Source organism: Fukomys damarensis, unplaced genomic scaffold, assembly GCF_012274545.1.
Source record: "Fukomys damarensis isolate Sample0158 unplaced genomic scaffold, DMR_v1.0_HiC HiC_scaffold_19, whole genome shotgun sequence".
Taxonomy (NCBI): Eukaryota; Metazoa; Chordata; class Mammalia; order Rodentia; family Bathyergidae; genus Fukomys; species Fukomys damarensis.
Genome location: NW_022900931.1, coordinates 32,207,088 through 32,234,184, shown reverse-complemented (window position 1 = coordinate 32,234,184; position 27,097 = coordinate 32,207,088). Strand labels below are relative to the sequence as shown.

Sequence of the window (27,097 nt, the reverse complement as noted above, 5' to 3'; positions counted from 1 at the left end):
CAGCTATTTCAATGTTTCCTATATACAAGACACTCTTGTAGGTAATTTGTATATATTGTCTTGATTCATCTACATTGCACCTATGATGACATAGTATTTACTTGTATAGTACTTTTCTGTTGCTACTATAAAATAAAAAACAAACCCTATGGCTTAAACAACACACATTTATAATCTTAAACAGTTTTGGAACTGTGTTAGAAGCCTATAGTAAGTGTCACTGATTGTCAGCAGGGCTGCATTTCTTTCTGAAGGCTTTAAGGGAGATCAGTTTGCTTATCTTTTCCATCTACTAGTGGCAGCACACATCCCTTACCTTGTAGCCTCCTCCCATCTTCAAAGCCAGCATTAGCTGGTCAGGTCTTTCTCACTGTGCCATCTCCCGGTGTTCTGAATTTTCTATATGCTTTTCCTCTTTTAAGGACTCTTGTGATTCCTTTGGACACACTTTAGTAATCCAGGACACTCCCTTTACTTTCAGCTCTGTTGATCAGCAACCTTTTCTCTATTTGCATCCTTAATTCCCTTTGCCATGAGTAGCATAGTCAGAGACTCTAGAAATTAGAATGTGGACATCCTTCAAGGGGGGAATGAAAGCATTTTGGGCACTATAATTTGTTAATTAGTTGAAGAGATTTAGGTTCAGAGATGGTAGATAAGTTATCCAAGGTCACGACATTAGTAAAGAAATATTTTAACCTGGACCTGTTAATTGTCATATATACATATCTTTTACAATAGCATAGTCTTTTCCATGAATATCATTTAATTCTGATATGGAAAAGTAAATGCAAGGATGAAGTGTTCAAATTGTAAATATCTCATTTAAAAATTTATTTTTATTAAATGTACTTAAGGGTGAAACATGATGTTTTAATATACTTAGTGAAATGGTTACCATAGTCAAACAAATTAATGTGTCAGTCATCTTGCATAGTTATAATTACCTTTTTTTGTGGCAAGAGCGCTTAAAATATACTCTCAGCAGATATCTTGAATACAATATTGCTATTAGTCCTCACAGTGTACATTTCTTTTCTAGACTTCTTCATCTTACGTATCTGGAACTATATGTTCTTTGACTTGAGTGTCTCCATTTTCTCTTTCTCTCTCCCTAGTAACCACCATTTTATTTTCTATCTCTGTGTATTCAACTTTTTTCTTTTCTTTTTGAACATTCCATGTATAAGTGAGATTGTGTAGTACTTGTCTTTCTGTGTCTGGCTTATTTCACTTAGTGTGTGTTCTCCAGGTTCTTCCATATTGTAACAAATAACAGCATCTCCTTCTCTTTTAAAACAATGTAATTCATTGTACAACATTCTCTCTCACACACACACACCACAGTTTCTTCATCCATCTGCTATGGTGTGTCCCCCCAAAGGGTCATGTGATTTAAAGCTTTGGTCCCTAGAGTGGTGGTATTGGGAGATGGTGGGACTGGTGAGAGTCGGGGCCTAGTGGGAGTTCCTTAGGTTATTGAGGTGTGCTTTCAGAAAGTAGTTATCCTGTGACTTACTGAATTTTCATGAGAAGTTTGTTGTAAAAGGAGCAAGCCTAACCTCACCCAACTCTCTGCTTCTTGGCTTGAGATGTGACCACTTGCCTCACACACACTACTACTAAGAGGTGATGGAACCAGCTGGTGGCCCTGAAGTAATGCTATTTGGACTTTGAACCTCCAAAACTGTGAGATAAATAAACCTCTTTTCTTCATAGCAATGTCTCAGGCATTGTGTTATAGTAATGAAAAGTTGGCTAATACACCATTCTTCTGTGGATGGATACTTTGATTGTTTATGTGTTTTACATAGCTATTGTGAGTAATGCTATAATACATGTAGGGATGTAGATATCTTTATAAGGTGGTGATTTCATTTCCTTTAGTATCTATTCAGATGAGTGATTGTTGGGTCTGGTCATATAGTAGTTATATTTTAAATTTCCTTAGGAGCCTCCATATTGTTTTTTACAATGGCTGAGATTCCCACTGATATTGTACAAGGATGTTTTTTCTCCACATCCTCAACAATACATGTCTTGTAGCTCTTATTAAAGTAAAATTATACTTAAACAAATCAAGAAACCAGTTATATCAGTGGTGGGAACCTATGGCATGTGTGTTGTTTTTCTTTTAAGACAAAAGATGTTAATGTATAAGTTGTTTTTTCTAAACTAAAACCTCAACATTCATGTTTAATTGCAATGTTGGCACTTTGAGATAAATAAGTGGGTTTTGGGTGGCAATTTGGGTGATAATTTGGGCACTCAAAGTGTTCAACATCACTAATTTATATTATTATGGAATAATTAAAAATATAGAGAAGAATGTTTATGATTCATCAAGATTTCCTTTGCATTACTCTTTTGTTACTGTAACAATTTATCTGAAGCAGTTTGTTTTATAGAGAAAAGAAGTTTATTTTGTCTCACAGTTCTGAAGATGCTAAGTCTAATGGTGATGACCTTCTTGCTGGCAGAGTCCCTAAGCAGTGCAGAGGATGATATTGCAAGAGAAAGGGTGCACACATGATTAGTGAATCTCTTGTTCTTTCTTCTTTTTGTAAAGTTGCCAGGACTCAATCATGAGTGCTGTACCTAAATGACCTTATGTAGTTTAATCTTCCAAAGGCCTTCGCCTGAAAACACTATAGTCAGCTTATTTCCACACTTTTAATACCTCACAGTGGGGATTAAGTTCCAACAAGAAACTTTTGGGGACATTCAAACAATATCCAAATCTAACCACAGTTCATAACACCCTTTCTGTACGTACTCGTTCCCTCCTTTATGATTTCCTTCTTTATCCTGCCTAGACGCCCCAATTCAAATTTTTCTTCGTTACATTCCCTTATTTCTTGTGTCTTTTTGGTCTCTGCAAAAGACTGGATGAGCCCAACTACCTGCCAGTTTTTCACTTCAGTGATACTGCTTCATTGCTTTAAAATTGGCCAGCAGTCTTCCAGTTGCTACCTGAATTTTCCACTTCTCACAGCTTTCTTCTCAAACCCCTGAATTCCTTCCGTTATTGACTTCTTAGCAGATCTCCACATAGTTGACCTTGCTTCCTCTTGGAAATATTTACCTTGGCCTTTGTCATGTCTGGTTTTCCTTTTCTCACTCTAGTTGACCTTCTTTCCTGTGTTCTTCCACTTCTACTTGACTTCGAAAAGAGAAGTTCGTTAGTGTTTAGTCTCTTGTTTTTCACTTAATTTTTAAACCAAAAGAAGTGGGCCAAACCCTTTGCAAAGTCTTTTATATTTGTTCTATCCCAGAGTTGTTATCTTTGGCATTATTGACAGTTTGGATTGAATACATTTTTGTTGTTGTGGGGGCTGTCTTGTGCATTGTAGTACATTCAGCAGCGTCTTAGGCCTCTCCCCCAGTTGTACCCACCAAAATGTTTCCAAATGATGGGGGAGGCTCATTCCCAGCTGAGAACCAACTTTTTCAGCCTAAAGCTCCCTTCTGAGGATCTAGGGATAATGTCTTTTTGAAATTTTCGGTTGAATGTCTCATAGGCACTGCAAATTTAACATGACATAATTGGATTCATTTTCTTTCTCTCTGCAATGCTTTCTCCAGCTTTCCTCCTTTTATATCACTTAGGACTGATGGACCTTTGGAGTTGCTTTGGTATTAATTTAGAGTGAATTAGGGAGCGACTAGAAAGATTTTGGGCGAAGAAATTACATGGTTTAACTTTGGTGAGATGTTTTGAGAATCAACTGAATTAGAGAGTTGAAGCAGGAAGATGATAAGAGGCTTCTGTGGAGTACCCAGTGAAAAATTGTGGTAGCTTGGGCAAGGGTGGTAACAGGAAAGATGGTGAGAAATAGCGTCTTTTGTTTTAATGCTTAAATACAAATAATTTTGAGTGCAGTGTAGCATGGTGAAGTTGATAGCTTAGTAGCTTTATTTTAAAAATATTTTCTGAGAACTCATAGGAGATAGGTTTTTGTGGATCAGAGTGAGAAGAAACTCGGGAATTTACTGGAATGTTACTTGAAGGGAGGCAGGCTAGAAAGAGGAATAAAGTGAGGGATCCAGTAGAAGTAAGCAGAATGTCCAGACCTCTTACCTGTGACTTTCTTCCCGTCCTATCTTTGGAAGGGTGAGTAGAGCAAATGGAAGTAAAGAGGCTTTATTAAATAATGGAAGCAAGTCATTTTAGACTGTTAGGGCCCTTGTTGATGTGTGATACCGATTGGCATTTATGGTGAGACAGGTTTTTGTTGTGTAAGAAGGTCCAACACATCGCAAGACAGTTAAAATCCCTGGTTCCTCACAGACTAGCAAGAGTGTGCCCCTTCATTGTGATGTCTAAATACCCTGGACACTGGTTTCCAAAGTCCCCATGGCAGTCAGACATACTTAGCTGCAGACTACTAGACTTAAGCTAAACCCTTTCCAAATTGCAAAATTGCCTTCCTTAAGGCTATGGCATGCCAAACCCTTAAAAAAGAACTTGAATTATTTGTTTTTAGTTTTGGGGATTTATAAGATGTGGGGATCATGAGTATTGGTTGTAAGTATTGTAAACTTTAGTAACTCCGTATGTGTTAAGTTTCTCCAGTTTAGCAGGTGGTGTGTTTCCTTTGTGGAATTCCTGAAAGTTACAGTTTCTTGTCTCTGACCTTTAGATGTGTGGTTGTCCGGGTTACTACTACCCATGGTGGGTTGTTCTTGTTGAGCTTGTTTGCTCTTTTCCTGTGTGACCTTTCAGTTACTATGGTAAACCCATCCCATAATAGTTTGTGGTTTTTTTTGCTTTAAAAGGCCGGTGCTTGCCGGCAATAAACGATGCCTTGATCAGACTCTTGTCTTGGCGTCCTTCCTTTCTCTCTGCCCCATCTCCACCCCGCTGCTCTTTCAGGTTTGAGGCACTGCTGGACAGTGCTCTGCGTCGCCAGCTCGCAACAATAAGATATCTCCCAACACTTTAAAATGAAACACTAGTTTTTATTGCTGATGTATCCTTTGTTTTCTGTCCACCATACATACTTTAATATAGTAATTCTTAATCCTTACATGGAGGCTGTGGGGTATCCCAGGGTCCTCTCTAAGATAAGGTGAAAGACATATTTCAGCTGTTCTCCTCCCAGCATTGTTATGTAGGGAACTTCAATTACAGTGAATGTGGAGTTTAGACAAAAAGGAATTCCCTTAACCATTATTTTAACAAAGGATGTTGGAGTAGGATAAGAAGAGGGAAGTCAATGCTAATATATAAATATATATGCACATCAGGTTCTTATCAGGTCTGTCTGGTGTCAAGAGGCAAATAATATTTGAATCATATTTCTTTTTATAAATCATATTGTTTAAAGTAGTAAAAAATAGAACATAATGTTCATCAGATTTCTGAAAGATTACAGACTCAGTATTGGAGCAGTAGAAAAGTTATCAAGGGAAAAGAGGGACAGTTCTGAGTTTATAACATTTAAGATATATTCATGATGAAAAAATAATGCAACAGACTGGGGGAAATACTCATATCAAGTGTGATGAAGTATTGATATCTGATATCCTTGAAGTGTTTTCTCAAACTTAATGAAGAAAAGATACCAAGATTTAGTTTATAAATGAAGAGAATACTTTAGCAGATAATAAGTGGTAGTAAAAATGTGGGGAGACATGTTCACTATTATAGGATAATCAAAAATGTATTTTATTTTATTTTTTAATTTAATTTTTTTTTCTGGTACCAGGGATGGAACTCCAGTCCTTGCACTTGGAAGGCGAGCGGCAGAACCACTGAGCTAAATCCCTGGCCCCAAAAATGCGTTTTAAATCAACCTGGAATTACCCCTTCTACTGATAATTAAATCAAGTTCAGGAGCAGTGTTAAGGAAAGGAGACAGTTCATTCTTATTATCTTGTGCAATAGCTATTTCCACCCACTACAGTTAACCCCTGAACATCCTTTGTGATTTCAGACACTTAACACTTTAGCCTCATTGGACTCTCTCTTTCTTCCTGACTCTGCCAAGTTTTTATCCCTCAAGAACAGTAGGATGTGATGGCACACACCTGTAATCCCAGCACTCTTCAAGGCTGAGGCAGGAGGATTACAAATTCAAGCCCAGATGAGGCCGTTTAGCAATTTAGTGTGAGACCTTGTCTCAACAGAAAATATAAACAAGGCTAGAGATGTAGCTCAGTGCAAAGACCCTGAGTTCAGTGCCACAGAAGAAAAAAGAAAAAAAAAAGAATCCTGGAGAATCTCTTCTGAGTCAGCCCTACCCGTGGGGTTGACCTTTGCATAGGTACATATGAGTCAACCCTTGAGGGTTGATAGAGTTAGGTTCTGCCCCTAGGGCCTGGCACATAGTAGTTGTTTGATAAATGCTTAACTAAATTATTGGACCTTTATGAGTGTTTTACTGAATTATAATATGTTGAGTTATTGGCATAACATGGTCATTGGAAGTATAAATTATGGGTATGATTTTTGGCAAAATTTTGTGACTTGAGTATAAAATGAATGATTTCAACTGTACATGAAAAGTAATATGCAAACAATGAATTTTTTTTTAAATTGAGGAACAATTTTAATTTATTACAATCTTTATGATAAAATACACATTAAGAAATCAACTGGCACCCTTGGCCCTTCCTTTCTCCCATCAAAGACTAACTTCCAGGCCTGTTGTCCAGTGATCTGATCTGTCAGGAAAAAGGCTGGGTCTCCACAACAAGGGGCTTTTAAGGACAGCTACATTTATGTGAGTGGGAATTAGGCCCTGAAGTACATTTGAACTTTCATTTACTGGCTCCACATAGCCTCAGAGATATTTTCTTCCTTCCTTTCTTTTTTTCCCCCCAAGTGATTTTATCTCATGGTGTGCAACACTTATTTTTAGTTACAAATATGTTCACATTATGAGGGATAAGCTATGCAGTTTTTAGTGATGTCAAGTGTAAATGCTGATTGATTTCTTTAACATTTTTTGAATATTGACCATCTGCCAGTGATTGAGATGCAGAGTTTCTTTAAGGAAGTCTTGTCTGTTAGGGACAACAGATGTCTGTCGGTGGGCTCTTCAGAGAGCACGATGGATGAGTGCCATCTGTGTCATTGACGGACAACATACATTGATGGGGGTGGGGTGGTGTGAGAGGCCTGTCAGCTGGACTTTAGAAGGTGGGCACAGTTTTGGTCAAGAGAAGGGAGGGGGAAAAAAGGAAAAGCAGGAACAGAAAGCAGAGGTTGAGAAGTAACTGATGTATTCAAAAGCCACTAAAAGTTTTTAAAGCGGGATACATGAGCGGGTGTATGTCTTGGAAAGAAAACAAAAGTCTGTATGGAGAATGACTGTAACAAGAAGATGAGAAGAGTGCTTCTTAGTGTTTGTATGCTTGTGATAGTTATGTGAGTATCCCTAGATTTCAGATTGCAACATAGATAAGAAGCTTTACACTGTGTAAGTTCTAGCGGGATAATGATATGGGCTCCCTCAAAGCTGCGTGTCAGATTCTCTTGTGAAATTCTGTGCAAAAACCAGTGGACTAGAGGAATGAGATTAGCCAAGAAACTGTTGCAGTGTTTCTCTTTATTTGCCTGCCTAGTCTTGGTGTAGGAGTAGGGAGGAAAAGAAAAGAGACCAATTTTTTCCCCAACTTTAATTTGCATATGAACTGGTTGGGGAGGGGCCTGAGTGAGAGCCTGCAGTTCTAACAGGCGCCATGGACCACTGTTTAAATAGCAGAGGTGAGTAGCTTGGGTGTGAGGCCCAGCTGCTGATGTAATGATCTGAAATAGGGAACATAAGAAAAGAAAGGTTAGGGGAAACTTGGGAGGTGTGGTGAAGTTCTTGTGGAGCATTCAGGTATAAAATTGTTGACAGGTAGAAATTTGGCTACTAAGCTCAAGAGGAAAAAAAATCAGTCCAAGATACAAATTTGGTAACTAGGAAATTATTACGTACAGTGAAAACCAAGAGAATAAATGGCATTATCTGGAAGAAAAAGGTAAAGGTAATATTAGAACAAATACTAATTCCTATTTGCTAGAGTTTTAATATTTCACTATAAAGCAGCAATGAGGAAGAAATTAGCCTTTTCCTTATGAATAAGCTCTATCTGGAAATCTCTAAATTTGGAGTTGAGAAGTCTTCTTTGGAAAGCCGGTTTCTTCCATGGTAATGACCATAGATCAGATTAAATATCCCATAGATCGGATTGCAAATCCATTGACATATCTTATAAAAATATGTTCATAGAAGTAAATGTATTTTAACTGTCTTTAAAATTGCCAGACACTCTTCTAAACTCTGGGTTAAAATAATAGCAAATAAAATAAATCACTGACACAGTGAAGCTTATGGAGGAGATTGACACAGTGATTCAAGTACATTTTGATAAATGCTATGATAGGAAGGTGTAGTGTTCTGTGAAGGCACCCAGGTCAGGAACACGTGACTTAATGTGGAGTCATGGGATGGCCTTCCTAAGGAGGTAACTTTTACACTGAGATCAGAAGGCTGAGAGACGGTGAACTACACAAAGAGGAATGGAAGGTTGTGACATCAGTGTCCTAGAGGCTTATGGTAAGGCTTGGGAGGTTGCAGTTCAGTGGGGCTGACACATGGAGTGTGTGGGCTGGGGACTGATGAGAGATGAGTTTGAAGAAGTGAGCAGAGTCCTTGACTAGTCACTGCCCAGTGGGACTCAGTGAGGAGAGAGATGATGTTGTCCTCAAAGGAAACCCAATATTCTGCCCTGGTATAGTTCAAAGAATAGTCCTATGCATATGATTTTACAAGGCTTTAATGGACTGGCCTAGTGATGAAATGACTTGTAGTTCCTTGTTTCTATGGGAACAATGCTTTGGCCTTCAAGCTGTCTTATAATTAAACCTTCAATTTTGACCATTTGGGAACTGCTTGTATAGGCCAACAATTCTAGTCTTTTTATTATTTGTGCTGTAATGTATGTGGCTACAGTGTTGATTTTTCCATTCTCTGATACAAGTCAAAAGTATTTCTCTGAAGATGTGGTTAAAATTTTTGTTTCTTTGGCCAAATTTAGAAAATCTATGGAAAGAACTATGGAAATATTTTAATAGATTGATTTTCAAAGTGTTCTTAAAAGAAAAGAATTCCCTTTATAAACTATATTGTGGTATGTATTATATACCATGAAAGTATGAAAAATAAAACTGGCTTGAAAGTTGTTAAAAATAGAAAATAAAAGATGATTGAGGTTTTGCTGTTGAAGTCAAGTGGAATACAGAAATTAAGCAATAGAGGGATAAAATGCCTAATTTTTAAAAACACTTTAATGACTATGAGCTCATCATCACCATAATCTTCATTATCATTAGCTATTGTTAGCATTAGAAATACTCAATTTTTTTTTTTAAAGCAGGAAAGAGCTGTTAGGGCCAGTCCCTTTGTACAATAAATTTATACAGGCTTCATTTTGTTTAATAAATGAAACTTCAGGCTGAAACACAAATTCCATGTGTGCAACATGCAAAGTTAGTTTTATCCACAGCCATCTCTTGAGAAATTATCTTTCTCTCTGTGTCTGTTATAATGCTTTCAGCTGGAAAATAACTAAAACCCCCAGCTGAAAATGGCTTCAAAAATAAGTACATTTTATTACCTCATATAACCAAGAAGATCTGATTTTATAGATGATTCATGTTGCAGCTAACCTCTGTCATTAGACCCTCTGTCACTAGACAGAAAGCTGTCTTCCATTCTGCAGCCCTGTATACCTTTGACTCTTACCTTCCTAGTCTCAACATGGCAACTTTAGCTCTAAGAATTTCATTTTAGAATCAGAGGACTCAAGATTTTAAAAGAGAGTGACTCTCTTATGTGTTAAACTATTTTTAGTAGACTTCTGGAAGACCTGACATCACTAGCCAAAATTGCATCTCATACTTGCTTTTAAGGACATAGGGGTTTAGAAGTGCTATCTTTGGCTTAGATTAATCAAGATTCATAGGCTGCCACTCCTCCTAGAGTGAGCAAAATTAGGGTTCTGTTTTCTTGATAACCTTTTAAAGCTAGTTGAATGCCTGGATTCTTAATCCTTTTGACTTCTTGAAGGACCCTATTCTGATAATCATTTCTTCTTGCCTTTATTTTCAATCTCCTCACTGTTTTATTTCAAACTTGATTTTGTTCTCCCTAATAGTAAACATCCCTTTCTGGTGTCATCAGTGCCCACCTGATTGCCTGATTGTTTGCCATTTTTTTGTTGTCGATTTTCTCATCTTTCTATTCTCTATTTCATTTCTTTGTACTTTATTATTTCCCTCTTCTTGCTGGTTTAGGACTAGTTTACTCTTCCTTTTTAGGCAGATTAGATTATTGATTTGAGAACCTTTCTTCTTTTTTAATATTGGCATTTATGATAGCTATAAATTTCCCTCTAAGTACTGTTGTTTTTACTGCATTCTAGGTTTGGGTATATTGTGTTTTTTAAAGTTTTCATTCTCAAGGCATTTTTGTATTTCTGTTATGATTTCTTCTTTAATCCATTGGTTATTGTGGTTAATCTTTTTAAAATTAATTCTATTGGTACATTTAAGATATATAATATAGTGACATCCATCATTGGAAATTTTCACCTTAACATAATCCATCTTGGTTCTTGTTTTTTTGCCACTTCCCTGCCCTCCCTTCAACCCCTCTACCCCTCCCTATCTACAAAGACTTTGTTTCCGTTTTTTCTTTTTCTCATATTCCATTCCCTTCTTTCTTTTCCCCTACCCTTCCCCCTTCCCCTTCCCCTTCCCCTTCACACCTTTTCTTCCTAATTCACATTATCTGTTATACCTTTTAGTCCTTATTTATGTGAAGGTTAATCTTGATTATCACATTGATTGGTTTATGAGATGCCTAGAGAAGTGATTTGATTGTGATGGTATAATATCATCAATAAATTTACACATTGGTGAGTTCATAGCTAAATGGGCTTTTAAGAGGTGGGCTTGAGTTGGAGAAAATAGGTCCTGGGGCATGACTTTGAATGTCATAACTTTTCTCGGGTTCTTTCTATCTGCTTTCTGGTTGCCATGAAGTGAGCAACTTTCCTCTGCTATGTCCTTCTGCCATGATGTTTCTACCTTGCTACAAGCCTACAATCAGTGGAGCTAGCTGACCATTGACTGAAACCTCTGAAATTGAACCAAAATAAATCTTTCTTCTTTTAAGCTGTTTCTGTCTTGTGTTTTGGTTTCAGTGACGAAAAGCTGGTTGATACAGCTACTTAAGAGTGTGCTGTTTTATTTCTCCCCTTCTGGTGAATTTTCCCAAATTCTTTCAGCTACTGATTTCAAGTTGCATTCCATTGTTTATAGAAAACATTCTTGCATGATTTTAATTCCTTTAAATTAGGGTTGTTTGTGATCTAGCACATAATCTGTTTTAGAGACTGTTTCCCGTGCACTTAAGAATATCTATTGTGTTGTTGAGTGGAGTGTTACACAAATGTAGGCCTAGCCAGCTTATAACATTCAAATCTTCTGTGTCCTCATTGGTTTTTATCTGTGCTCTCCTAATATTAAAAGGGAATATTGATGTCTCTAATTATTATTTTTATTTATTCTTTTAACTCTTTGTTGGGAGTGTATGTATATATATATATATAAAACAACAAAAAGCCTACAGAAAATGAAGACAAAGTGATAGATGTAAATCCAGCTATATCAGTAATTTCTTTAAATGTGAACTTCAAAATCAATATACAGAGAGCTTTTGCAGTCATTCAGTGGAATGAGTAACTACAAATGGTACAAAGTAGTGAAAAAATGTGCAGTGCTCAACACACGTGCTCCCAGATGAACATATGTTCTGCCTTCTTTCAGTTCTCATACTATAAAGCTTTACGTGTCCTTCTTATGGCCTGTTTAGTGCCATGTGTTTTGCGGTTTTGTGTTTCTTGTCGGGCATTTTGCTGATAAAAAATGACTATCAGGTATAGAGCTGAAGTGCCATATAGTGTTCTTAAATGCAGGAAAGCTGTGACGTGCCTCATAAAGAAATATATGTGGTGGATAAGCTTCATTTTGACCTGAGTTGCAATGCTGTTGACTGAGCCTAGTATTTGTGAATCAACAATATATATTAAATAACATTCTAAACAGAAGCATACATAAAACGGTACTTTTTATCAGTTGATGAAAATGTTGCCAGAGGCTCTTAGCATCTCATCTAGGAGCAGTTATTGGGTATTCACTAATTTATTATGGTAACTTTATAGAAGAACTTAACTAATTTTGAATAATGAGAACTGACTAATTTTATCTGTGTTAAATGTTTAAACTGAATTTTAAGTAGCAGTTACAGCAACATCAGGTGTTTCATGTTCTACAGAATGAACTTCAAAAAGGTTTGGTTGTAACCAAGTCAGTACAGCTGAGATCTGGATGTTTACCTGGGTACACACTACAGTTAACACGAAGCAGGTGAATGTTCCATTAAGTCAATTAACCCAAGTTGCTCATATGTCAGGCTGGTCATCACCTGAGAGTCCACTGAACTTTGATTTTATGTATGAGATGAAACAATCAAACCATTATTGGAATTAACTGATTTTTCTATCTGACACATCTCCTGATACTGATAGAGAGCTGGTATCATTAGACTGAATTTCTTTTGCTGATGGAGCCATCAGAATAGCAGTTATCACTTTACTTTGAACATGAAAATGATAGGGCATTTTTGAATCAGAACTGAGTTAAGTCACTTGGTCTAGATTGGAAATCCTGTTTTAGAGAATAATGTGTAAAAACGTCATCTCTACACCAGGAGGCTGAAACAGAAAGATTACAAGTTGAGCAACTTAGTGACTTGGTGAGACCTTGTCTCAAAGTGAAAAAACAGAAGGGCGGAGGACATACCTCAGTGTGAGTACCCAGAGGGCAGTCCTGGGTACAACAGAAGACAAAGCATCTTCTTTGTGTGCTTTTGTTAAATTTTGTTTTTGAGCTAGTCCTATGTGGTGGATATTTCTGCTGCTCCCTTTTCTGTAGGTGGGCTGGGTACTGTTTCTGAGTGTGAGGTGTAAGTTACAGTGTGTATAGAGGTAGGCCTGGGGTCATTCAGATTTCATCACACAGGAGATGGACATCTGGCTTCACTGCCTGGGCAACTCACACATGGCTCTGTGAGATCATGGCAGAGTCTGAAATTGAATTACAAGGAAGTCCCAGATGTTTTTAATGCTACTGTAAAAAAAATTGGAAAATGAAAAAATCTAGGACAAATGGGCAATTGGGTAGGACGCTGGGACAGTGGCATAAATTGAGCCTGTCTTTGGGAAATTGACAGAGATGGGCACTTCAGTAGACATATGTTCTTTCAAAAATCTCCTAACATCAAACTCTAGATCACTATTTTCCCATCACAACGGCTATGCCCTCAAAATGATTCACTTGTTTGTGATTATTTAGTAATTTCCACAGCATTATGCACACAGAAAAGAATGTAACGCATACTCTTTAGCCAGTTTTATTCACTGTAGCATTTATTTTGAGAACATTCTCTAATTATCTTAAAACTTGTAATTGAATTTCACATGCTTTCAACTTTTAAACTAAGAGTAATGTACTGTGCAATTGTTTTCCCTTAGTTCTTTTGTTATATGGATATAAATATCATACAGTAATTTAAAATGAAAGTAGTTTTTATATACATATAATAAAAGTTGGCTATGATTATAATACTTTTATTCATTTACAGAATTAATCAGAGTCACCATATATCTTATGATTACAAGAACCTTGGGAAATAGGTGAGTAACAATCGTTTTTTGAAATGATATTTCTGGTATATTAAGTAATTTGGTCTCAGATTCTTGGCAGAATAGGCAGTGGGGCATATCTCCAGTTACTTCTTTTTCTCTTAAATAAAACAGTGGAAACTTTTTTCTGATACCCAATACTGTATTCTCCAGCAAATTTTAGGTTTATTTCTTAAAATAATTGTAATAAGGGTATTGTTAATAAGACATAGAACTGTGGCATATACCAAAACTTACAACATTTAAAAAGAAAATCATCAAATACAATGTATTACCTTGACTGTACCAAAAAACTGAAAAAAGTTGTTAACAGAAAAACAGGTGAAGTGTATAATTTAGTTCACAATAATATATCAACTTTAATTTCTGCATTTTGACAAGTGTGTGATGATTATATAAGGTATTAATTTTAGAGAAAATAAGTTGAAATGTATTCAGAAACTCTATAATTTTATAAATCTAAAATTATGTTCAAGTACTTATTTAAACCAAAAAGTCAGTTTACTGATTTGAGAATTGTAGAAGCAGTTTTTCTGTGTAATAATTTGAATAAAATCAAAATTATTAATTACCTTAAAATTCAGACTCCGTGAAATAGACACATAGGGAAATTGTCAATAGGTTTCATTTGTTAGTTGATAGGCGTATTGTTATAATACCTGTGAACATCTCCCGTGCTTGTTACAAGCTTTCTGTTAAATTCCTTTTTGTACTTGTGTGTTCTTTGATTGTTTTGCATTCGCTGTTAATGCATGTGGGCCATTTAAATGAATCCCAGTGTCTGCTTTTTTTCTTCCCTTTTTAGTTAGTGTATGGTTTAGAGACAAAAAGGCCAATGATGTAACTCCTGGAATTGAGACCTTGTTAGTGTAGTTTTGTTCAGTCACACCTACTTGAGCTTCTAGGTCAAGTACTAGACACAGTTGACCTATTGTTAATGAGTATGAATAAAGATGAATATAACTCTTACAAAGTCCTTTAGTAATTGAGCTAAAATAATACAGAATTGATTGCTGTCAGATAATAGAAATTCTGTTTCCAAAATGGACTCTAGTATAACTGTTCTAAATATCTATAAATGTTAAAAGATCCCAAATAAGGGAACCCTGCTAAAACTATTATGTAACTTTTCATTTATAAAATTAAAATAGCCTCCTGGTCTTATGAGTGGTTTCCTGTGTCTGTTGCTTACTTTAGTGATTTAATTAAAGTTTCATAAAGAGAAATGAACATTTAAAACAACATGACAGAATGACTTGCAGAATAATCGCCAGGTTTATGAGATTCCTGTTTTGCTTGATAAACTTTATTTAGAATTGATGTTATCAACCCTATGCTAATACAACTTTTAATTCTACTTCTTAGTTATATAAAATGATTGTTTTAATGTTGGTGGGGAAGTTTAGAAGAAAGAATGTTTTTATGTGCCAAGTTTAAATTCCACTGATCATACAATAGTTCACACAAAACAAACAAACCAAATAAAATTTCTATTATGATATGCTAGAAGAACATTAGAAGTGTTGTTTTAAAGAGGACATGAAAATAGAAGGGATACTATTATTAGACAAGAGAAAGAGAATAAGGGGGAGGGGATGGGAAGGCGGGTAATAAGGGGGATGGATATGATTAAGCTATGTTACATGTATGTATTTTTAAAAGTGTTTTTGTTTTGTTTGGTACCAGGGATCGAACTCAGGCCCTTGCGCTTGCGAGGCAGGCGGTGAAACCACTGAGCTAAATCCCCGGCCCCAAAAAATATTTTTAGGGTTATGCTTATCATTAAGTTGCCTGTCATTCTGTGGTCAGAGATGAGAGATGTTAATATATGTTATGTACTTCTTCTATACATAACATAACATATATTATCTATATGTACATATATCTATATATACATAACATATATTATCTTACTTCTCATTACATCTGTGTCTTAATTACTTTTCTCTGCTGAGACAAAATACCTGACACTCAAAGTTAAAGGGGTTTATTAGCTCACACTTTGTAGAGATTTTAGTCCGTAATCAGCTGGTTCCAAGGCAGGGTGGCATGGCAGACAGGCATTACAAGGAGAAATAGTTCATGGTGGGCAGAAGATAGCAAAGCAAATAAGAGAAAAGACAAGCCTTTTTCTGTTCCTTATATTGTACCCAAGCTACCAGGACTAGGGCAGTGCCAAACCAATCAGTGGTCTAATTTAGTGATCACCCACCCTTAATCTTAGCACCCTTAACCCTAGCATTGTGGTACAAATCAGTCATACTCTACATTCAGCCACCTCTGAAAAACCCCACCTATCACTGCATGAGGCTTGGGGGGACATTTAGACACAAGATGTAACAATCTATAAGGTAGGTTGAAGTTTCCTTTCAGATTAGGCTGGGAGAGACAGATGCGACTACAGGGTAGAGAAAATAAGAGCCCTTTACATGTGGTACCAACAATTCATATTGTTGGCAGCTTCCAGGAAATTCTGACACATTTTCAGGCACATGGTAAACTTCAGGTTACTTCCAGCTTTTCTGGGTAAGAGTTGCTGATTACACTAGGTGACCTAGAAGCAGATTCTCCTAGGATGCCTAGTCTGGATAAGGTTTCCTGTTCCTTGTTCCAGCCTGGCTCAGCCTGCAGTTCCCTAACATGTCAGTTGTTCTCTGTCACCTGAGTAATTGCTGAACACTCACTCATTGTGTGCTTCATTGATCGTATGCCAAAAGCCTTTGGCAGTTCTTGAGAACATGCTTGCAATCTGCCTTTGGTCAGTTATTAGGCAAGTAGAAGTTCTTAATTGGCATGGGAACTTGGGTTTAGAAACTCAGACACCTGCCACAAGCCAGGGATGGGATAGTCATGCATCTGACAGATGAAATGCAGCTCTCAAGACTGTCACTTGGTCAGGAATGGAGTAGGCCTGTTAAACAGTTCCTGTCAGTCCCGTTTTCAGAAAGCTTCAGCAGCTACCTATCAAAACCCTGTGTTCGCTTATCTTCTCCCACTGTCTGCCTTGTTTAGTCTGCTGTAGCTACACTCTCCTTCTTGCTGTTCTCTAAATACTTCAAGTCCATTTGTAATCAGGTAATTGTAGTCCCTTTCCCCTTTCTTACTCCATACCCCCTCTCCAACCAGTTCAGTCTCTTCTAGCCTGGTACCAGTGGAGGCAAATTTAGAACAAGACACATTTAGGATTTTCTAGTACATATAATATAGAGGTCTCACTAAAAATTTTGTAGCTTTAGCATTCCAAAGTTTTGTAATTCAAGTATAAGAAGGAGTGAAGATTTAGAGATACAGAATGGCATAGCTAGAACCAAAAGAGAATGGTTACAAGGAAATATTTCTGCCCATTTGAATGAGCAGTGTAATGAATAACTTGGCATCAGTTACATCTGCATGAAAAGAGATGGAGCTGCTTCGTAAGACCGTCAGGTCTAGCCAGGCGTGGTGCAAGCCTGTAATCACCTACTCAGGAGGCAAGAAGAACGGATTTTGAAAAAAGATGTTAAAAACTTATATAATGTTAGACTTGGGAAGAACTTAGAAATAAACTCTTTCATTCTCTGTTTAGCACATTTTCCCTCTATAGCATCCCTACAAGGGGATGATCAGCCAACATTTTGTATGCTGCAAGTGATGGAGAACTCGTTGTTTTTTTTTTTTCTTCAGTACTGGGGATTGAACCCAGGGCCTGGAATATACTTAGATCTTCCCAAGTCTGACATTTTATCTCATGTGGGTTCTCAGTTCTGCTCAGAGTTCTCTTCAAATTCTTTTATATTTGTACTGGGAAGTTTTCAACGTTAAAATACACAGCACCTCTAGGTGACAGTTTCCAGCTGTTGAGAAGAAAGAAACACTGCTATCAATGTTGATTTCTGGTCAGACTGGCTGCATCCTCATTTGAGGCATTTTCCTTTTTTTAAAAAAAAATTTGATCTAAAATTGTGCATATACAAATTCATAGATTTTAGTTATTAAATGAAGATTCACAGAGTCATACAATAAAAGGACATATTTGGAAGTAGACTTTGGTCAGAGTTTGCTAGAAATGGTAAATTTACCTCATCTGTACTCTGATATCAGAAGTTCCTTGAGGAGTAGTGACCATGTTTTGAATGTTTCATTAGAGTCCAAGGCACCCACTTCCTTTTTCTTCTCTTAGAAAATGCAAAAATATGATATGTGGACAACTTTAAGCTGCAAGTAATTTTAGACTTAAATGAGGTGAGAGCCTACCATGCACATTGAGATTTCTTACAACTATTGAAATATGGTCCTTGGAATTAATAATACATAACAGATGATTTTCACAGTCTTCAAGCACCTCATATTTGACCATTTCTGGAAACTGGGATCCCAATAACAGGATGATACCTTTAAGAGTTGATTCTGGCCTGACCCACCTACTTCCTGTATGTGTGTATCTGACACCCCATATGAAGTGAGGGTTTCAATGAACATAATGTTGTGATTCTCAAAGGGAAGCCTGAGTTCTGTCTTCACCTTGAATTTGTTCCTCTTTCTGTATCTTCTCTGGGCTTCTGACCTTCCTTTACCTTTCCCATTATACATGTCTCTGTCCTTAAGATCTGATTCTGCATTCTTCCTAGTTATTATGTTGACTTTACCTAAACAAAACTGCTGCTTGGACCAGTCACTTAGAGTATGGATTGTCTTCTGTATATTTCTGTGTTGACCTGAGCTAGAGATCCAAGAGGAAGGATATAATTCTCCTTGATTATAAAAGTGGCATAAGCATTACACATATATCATGGTTCTTGATCTTTTACTTGTATGAAAATTGGATTAATTTTTGCACTTGGCCCACATACTGATAGTTCAGATCTTAATATGTTGTATTTGTTTCACTTAGAGCCTTTTCATTTACTCACTTGCTTTTCCTCTTAATGATGACACCAAACACATAGATAACACTTAACATATTCTGAGTACTTCATATATTTTAGCTAATTTAATTCTGACAGCAATCCTGTGAAATATATACTTTCATAATCTCTGTTTAACAGATGAGACAGTTAAGTCATAGGCAATTTAAGTCTTTTGCCCAAAGTTATATAGTTTGTTGTGTCAGAGCTGGATCCACTAGCTGTATCTATCCTTGAATTCTTTCATTTATAATTCTAAAAAGCCTGGTTTCTCAGAGCATAACAGGTTATTAGATACAAGTTTAAAAGACAGTATGTTTATGTAGGGTTCCCACTTCCATGTTTCTCCCTAATGAAATAATTAAGAATACAGAGATGTTTGTGCAGGGAAGTTCTGTACAGTGTTAACAGCTTAGAATAGCAAAATGATTGAAAACAACACAGAAGCTCAGTAATAGCAGAAATAGTGAAATAAACTAGGACACTATTTTTTTGAACTTTACTTATGTGTGAGTCACCCGGATATCTTTTTAAAAATGTAGATTTTTGATTCAGTAGATTCCTGGTGGAGCCCAATATTCTGTATTTCTGTCAAACTCACAGGTAATTTTGTTATTGCTAATCCATGAGCCCTGCTCTGAACAGCAAGGAACTTCAGTATACTCATATTATAGGTTTGTTAAGAACAGGTGTAGGACTAGCACTGTTATCCTAGTTTAAGAGACTGTGTACTTGTGTGTGTGTTTCTGCTTAGCAAACCTCTGTGAGAAAACATACCAACATTACATGTTGCTATCTTCTGACTGATAGGTTTACAGATAACATATATGTTTATCTTTAGTTATTTGGCATTTTTAAATAGTGAGCCTTCATAATTTATTAGATAGAGCTTATGATTATTAAAATTATTAAAAGTTTGAGGTAACTGTATACTCTAACTTGATTCATAAAAGCTTAGTATTGGCAGAAGCATTTACTTCCTGTCACCCACTTACCTCTCTTCAGTCTCCCCCCCAAAAAAAATCTGCTAATATTTTTTCATTAGTAAATGTATAAACCATGGAGTAGTTTGGTGGGAATTTCAATTTAGGTAGCTACCAATGCAAATAAGAAAATAAAAATTTTTTTTTAGGCTAAAGATAATGAAATCAATATTTTTATGAATAGTTGTGGGTTAGCTATAGAAAATATTACTCTCCCAGTATTGAAATTATTACTTACTTGTGATAAATTTTCTAAGATATAAAAATATGCTTATTTTTAAACTTCTAAAATATTAAATATAAAAATAGTCTTTCACCTTGCCTCCTTTTTTCCCCAGGAAGGTGTATGCTCAGCAGAATTTTTAGAGGGAGATCAGTTCTCCTTTTAACTTCTAAAGCTCAGTAATCTGAATCTAAAGTCATGTACTTGACTGTCACTGTGAAACAGGGAAGGAAGTAGCAAGGATACAGAAAAGATCAATTCACTGAAAATACAGGTTTTAAAAAAATTACAAATTCCATGAAAACAAATCATATTAATATTCAGATATAACTTTCCAGGTCAAATAATTTGTATTGATCACCACTTTATCTATTTTACCTTTCATAATATAAATATTAATAATGGAATCAAAATATTCTTAGTGAAGGAATTTATGTATCTGGCCATGAGAAAGTAACAGGGTCTAGAACTACCCTCAAACTGTACACAACTATGAAACCAGACAAACATAGGAAATAACTGTTTTTCTGACATTGGAACAGAATGGGACTTGAGCCCTGGGAGCAGGGAAACAAGAAGAGCTATAACCTCACTTAGGCTTGTTACTTGGAAGAATTTTCCATATTGTGGTGGAAGGTTGAGAACACTGGCAATCTCTCTGTGTGGAGTAGACAGAGGACAAACTTCAGGGAGGTGGAGCTGTCTAGTACTTGGAAAACAGTAGTTGTGGAGAGAAGGGAGTTGATCAGGAAAAGAATTCCCCAGATCTTTACTCGGGTTCTACTGAGAATCTGACTAAATACCAAATTGGGTGAAACTCCACAAAGCTGGCAAGGACAATTTGTGAGAAGAAAACTTTAAAAGTTATGTATGAGTACAAAGGACCTAGAAAAGTAAAAAAAAAGAAAAATAACAGTGTTGGAAATCATTTATTACCTAATTTTAAGTTACAGTAATTAAGGCAATATTGGCAAGAGAAAAGACATATAGATCAGTGGAATAAAACAGAGAATCTAGAAATAAAACCACACATATGTGGTCCACTCAATTTTGAAAGATTATTTAACATTAACATTTTATAGAACATCAACTCAACTCAAGAGCAGAGGAAAAGATAGTGTTTTCAACAAATGGTATTAGAATACCTGATGTCCGTATGTAAAAAAAATAACCTCAACCCTTATTTCCATCCATAAAAATAACTTGAAAGGATCTATGAACCTAAATATGAAAGACTAAATCTATAAAATTTAAGAAGAAATTATAGGAGAAAATGTTCATGAATTTAGGCAAGAATTTCCTAGAATACAAAAAACATGACATATAAAAGAAAAAAGTTGATAAGTGAGATTTCATCAAAATTTAGAATTTTAAAAGATATCGTTAAGAAAAGGAAAAGTAGTCCTTAAACAGAATGTATTTATGGTACATATAATCTGACCAGAATATATAAAGAACTCTTACAGCTCATTAATAGACAACCCAATTAAAAAGTAGACACAAGTAAATAATAAATAACCAGGGCAACACAAGAATCAGAAAAATACGGGGTGTGGTCCAGACCAGCACAGCTACAGGAAGATCCCAGCCAGGGATCCGCCCCAGCCCCAGAGGCTTGGGCAAGCCCACCAGCCTAGGTCCGCCCAGGAAAGTGTTGCAGAGGCCCACTCCATAGCATCTGTGAGTGTGGGCAGATCCCTGGGAATAGCCATGTGGTCCAGATCAGCACAACTGCAGGCAGATCCCAGCCAGAGATCTGCCCCAACCCCAGAGGCTGGGACAAACCTATCCAGCCAAGGTCCACCCAGGAAAGAGCTGCACAGGCGCATAAGCTTCACAGGCCCACCCCATAACATTGGTGGTTTGAACCCAGGAATTGGTATACTGCTGAGCAGAAGAGAAAAGGCCTTTTGTGGGCTTGCTAAAAATTGAACACCGCTGGGTGAGCAAAAAGTTGTCTCAATAAAGGCATAGCAGCTGTTGAAATGAGAAGACACAGAAATAAGTCCCAAAACCAGACTTCTAGATCACCTAAGGCAACCCCAGAGGGAAACAAGATGGAACAGTCTGGTACTCAACCACCTGGACTCCCTGAACTGGCAACAAAAGAGGATTTGGAAAAAATGAAGTCAGAAATAATTTCTTGGATAACAGCAGAGTTTGTGCCCATAGTGCCAGATGTGGTTAATAAATCTAGAGCAGACACAGATTAAAAATAAAAATAGAGGAGCTGAGGAACATGATGGAATCCCAACATAGGAGACAAATGGAATCCATAAAACAGATGCAAACAGACTTCCACTGTTATATTAAAAATTCCCTTGAGGGCCTGGGATTTAGCTCAGTGGTTTGGCCACTTGCCTCTCAAACACAAGGACCTGAGTTTGAGCTCTGGTACCAAAAAAAAAAAAAAAAAATTCCATTGAAAGTTTACACTGCAGAATGAGCCAATGCAAAGATAGAATTTCAGATATAGAAGATAGGATTGCAATGAGTGAACAGGAAAAGAAAAATCTCTTAAATATAGTAAGGGACCATAAGAAACCAATCCAACAGCTGCTAGATGATGCAAAGAAGAAGAATATAAGACTGGAGTCAATGAAGAAACAGGAGAGAGTGCAGATGACATTAAAAAAAAAAACTGTTCATAGAAGTAATGACAGAAAACTTCCCAAGTAGGGGGAAACAGTTTGACATACAGATAAGTGAGACATATAGGACTCCAACTAGCCATAATAATAATAATAAAAAAACTATGCATAGGCATATAATAGTAAAGATTCCAGAAACCCAACAGAAGAACAAAATTCTACAAGCATCAGAGAAAAGAAACAAATAACATACAAAGGAAAGCTTATCAGAATCACAGCAGATTTCTCAACACAAACCCTCAAGGCAAAAAGAGCTTGGAGTGATATATTTCAAGCCCTAAAGGAAAACAGCCTCCAATCCAGATGGATGTACCCTGCAAAATTATCTTTCAAAGTTGATGGCAAAATAAGATAACTTTCATGACAAAGAGCACCTTAGGAACTTCATGAATACCAAACCAGCACTCCATGAAATTTTAAATGATACCCTAGGAAATGACAATGAGGTTAACAACCCCAGGAATCACAGTAGAAGGAATCCGTCAGGCATGACAAGAAATTAAATGCAAAGGGAGAGAATACAATAGAAAAGAAGTCATGACAAGGATGAGTCAACACATATCAGTTATAACCATCAATGTCAATGGTCTCAACTCACCAATCAAAAGAAATAGATTGGTAGACTGGGTCAAGAAGCAAGATCAACAATATGTTGAATACAAGAAACACATTTAATTCAAAAAGAAATTGATAGACTGAAAGGGTAGAAAACAATACTCCATGCAACAGGAACCCAGAGAAAAGCAGGAGTAGCTATCCTCTTTGTAGATCATGTGGATTTCAAACTAACACTGATCAAAAGAGACAAAGAAGGACACTGAATCCTTGTAAGGGGAACAATCCAAGAGGAAGAGATGAGAATCATAAGTATATATGTACCAAACACTAATATAAAACAAATTCTAATGGGCATGAAAAATCAAATAAGCACTAACACAAGAGTAATGCGGTGTACCTCAATACATCACTGTCACAGATATATCAACGAGACAGAAAATAACAAAATACAAGCACTCAAACTCTTGAACAAATGAATTTAACAGATGTTTACAGAGTGTTCCACTCCACAAAATCAAGAGTACACATTCTTCTCAGCTACACATGGGTTGTTCTCCAAAATAGACCACATACTTGCTCATAGAATATGTCTAAGTAAATGCAAAAGTAACTGAAGTGATTCCCCTGTATATTAACAGACCATAGTGCTATGAAATTGGAGATCAATAGTAAAAGAAACTGCAAGAATTTCAAACACATGGAAATTGAACAACGCACTCCTGAATAACCAATGGGTCACAGGATATTAAAGAAGAAATGAGACAGTTCCTACAATTAAATGACAATGACAATATAAGATATCAGAATCTATGTGACACAATGAAAGCAGCCTTATGAGGGAAATTCACAGTACCAAACATGCATATTTGGAATGAGAGCACAATTATACAACCTGATGCTGAACCTCAAGCTTCCCGAAAAAGAAGAGCAGAACAAACCCAAAGCTCATACAAGGGAGGACATTATAAAGATCAGAGCAAAAATTGAAGCAGTGGAGACTAAAAGAATGATACAAAAAAAAAATCATTGAAGCTAAGAGTTGGTTGTTTGAAAGAATAAATAAAATTGACAGAACCTTGGCCAACCTTATCAAAAAAAAGGAAAGAAAAGGCCCAAAACCATGCAGTTAGGAATCAATTGAGGATTATACCTTTTATCTGAATAAGATAAATTTCTCCCTCATTTATAACTCATGTTTTGTGTTTGTTTTGGCTGATACTGATATCACCTTAGTTTATATTTCCCTATAGAGTTTTGTGTTTCTTGTTACATTTACCCTTTCTTTTAAGTATGTTTCCTAAATGTGGCACATAGGTGGATTTCATTTTTTAACCTAATGAGAATCTATATCTTTTAACAAGTATTTAAAACATTTATATTTACTGTCAAAATTGATCTAATTGATCTTGTTTTAAAGTTCTTGTTTTACATCTTGTTTCCATTATGTTTTGAATTTCTGTTATTTGATTTAGAATATTGTCTTTGTTTAATTTACTTTTGATTTTTAAAATTTATGGTTTACTTAAAAGGCATATAACCTGCTGCTAGGGATTATTTTTAAGATTTTTGAAATTTTAGGGCCTGGGATTAGCTCAGTGGCATAGCATCTGCCTGAAATTTTAAATCTGACAATACCTGTCTGTAGTTTTTATAACAGGCATGAATCAGATAGTATCTCTTGATTTTCCTCAGTATGAAACAAGAAATTTATTAATAGTTTTGTTTCTCTGTTTTAATTAATATGACCTAACATTATTTATCTTAGATGATCAACTAAGTAAATAATTTATAATATATTCTCATTGATTTTTACATGGACATACAGATTATCAAAACCATCAGATTGTCACAAGACAAATGCCACTTTTTTCTAGTTATATATCAAAATGAGCCTTAAAGAAGTCATTAGAAACATACATTTGTGCCAGGGATTTAGCTCAGCGGTTCGGTGGCCTACCTTGCAAGTGCAAGGACCCGAGTTCAATCCCCGGTACCAAAAAAACCAAAAAAAACCATATATTTGTGTCTTACTATTCATTACTTTCTTGATCTACTCTCATATCTTCAGAAGTTACTGTTTTCTTTTTGTCTAACTTCAGGACATTTCTTTGCTTATTAGACCAGGGAAAAGAAGTAGAAATGGCTAGACTTGAAATTAAAATATCAGATTTTGCATTTGTTATTTCTGTAGCAAAACACAAAGTCCAGTGTATGTTTGGGATTACTGGATTAATGGATTTTATGGGGAGCAATTACCAGTTATTTGGTAAACTTGTAATGTATATATATATATATAATAGGTAAATATTTTAGGAAATACAAAGATTTACAGGAAAATTTAAACACTGATGGAAATATAAGTTAAGGAGACAGTATCAGTATCAGGTAAAGCAAGACACAAAGCATAATTTATGAATTAGAAAGAAACTTTAAGGTATTCCCATCATTTACTTTATAAGGTAACACAGGGCCTGGCGTTTGGATTTTTAGAAGTATTTGTTCAGTGACACAAGCTATCCTCTTGCTGCTTTGAGTTTCTGATCGACTGTTACTTTGCTCTTGAACGTGCCTAGTCATGTGACTTCTACAAGGGGCACCACCTTCTTTCCTTCTGTAATAAGAGGGTTTGAATGAGGCTTTCTCAGATTTTTCAGAACAGGCTTGAGAATCATGTAAGTGAACAGGATTTTTTAGAGGACACTCAGCCCTGTCTTGGGAGCAGTAGAGAAGAAGTCTGTGGCAGTTGCTAGGGGTAATATCTTTAAGGAAACAATACTGTTGCTGTTATTTTTAGAGATGGAAGGCTTGTCTTTCTCACTTGATTTTAGGAAGTAATTATGTAGCTGGACTACCAAGATGTGGGGTGTGAGATGAAACTAAGACTGCTATCCAGTATTTCCTGGGGAAGGTGAGGCTCTTGGCAAGAGACTCAATTTGGTGTGGGACCATAGCTGTGGAGGCAAGCAGACGTATTCTAGCCTGGTTCTGTGTTCTGCTCTGACCATGGCGAACCATTCAACTTTTTGAGTAAATTAGGTTCTAACTTTAAAGTTCTATGACTGACCAAGGCACCATTTTTTTTAACTTTCATTAAACAAATTAAACAAAGAAGTTGTCTTACTTCCATCTTGTAATGTCAAGAGGAATTAATCATCAGTGTTATTGCTTGGATAAGGAGGATTAGAAGAAGGAACATGTGTGACCCCTGTGTTTATGCTCTGCCCTAGTATGAGGTAAGTGACACATTCTGTGGTTGTCTGTCCCAATTGTATAACCTGGAACTAATCTGGTACTAGAGTGACTCAGAGGAATGTTGACTCACCGTTTTTTCCCAGAGAAGAGTGAGGAAGATTCTCGTCCGGATTCCCAGAAGGTTATCACCTCTTCCTCTGGGATATGGGTGTGTCTCTAGACTGATGACAGAGGGAGGTGGACCCTCTGTGTGGTAACAGACATCAGAATGCAGGTCACGCTGGAAGTTTCTCTTTGATAGCTCCCCAGTGGTGAGAGGCTTGAGGCACTGACATCAGGTTTCACAAGCGCAGCAGTAGGGTGCTGCTGCTGTCTGAGCTGATTTTTTGTCTCAAATTGAACTGAGCATGGTCAAAGTGGTGTAGGCAGAGAGAGTTTCAAATAATTATTAAAGAGCTGGGATATAATGCTGAAAAAGTAAACTGGGCATAGCAATCAAAAGGTGACTCTTTGCCTTGTGCCCAGTTTCTGGAAGGGGAGGCACTGTTGAAGGCCTGTGAAGAGCAGCATAGCAAACCTGTACAGCTGGCAGTGGTTGTTTCCCTTCTCTGTGGTCATCACATCGAGTACTGTAAAATGGTCGAAAAGTTATTTCTCTCTATAATGAGCTTCTAGGGTAGAATTTTCAGAAACACTTTTGTTTTAAAAATAAAAATATGTCATGAATAAGTGTAAATACAATTCAAAATAAATTGAGACTTAGATAGAAAATGTATATGACAAGCTTTTTAGTGCCACAGACAATTGTGAGGTTCTTATACAAAAGCAGAGATCAACACTGAG

General features: G+C 36.4%; 1 protein-coding gene across 8 annotated transcripts in view; it reads left to right on the top strand.

The window, feature by feature from the left end:
- Positions 1–27,097, top strand: part of Znf438 (zinc finger protein 438) — a 199,876-nt gene that overhangs the window by 17,749 nt on the left and 155,030 nt on the right. For 7 of the 8 annotated variants that reach the window (XM_033765630.1, XM_033765631.1, XM_033765628.1 and 4 more), the window contains one exon: positions 13,704–13,755. In XM_033765630.1, the coding sequence (XP_033621521.1) occupies positions 13,730–13,755 (26 nt within the window). In that variant the 5' untranslated portion in view covers positions 13,704–13,729. Of the gene's footprint in view, positions 1–12,410; positions 12,428–13,703; positions 13,756–27,097 lie in introns of those variants that run through there. The other variant, XM_010621335.3, reaches the window with a different exon arrangement.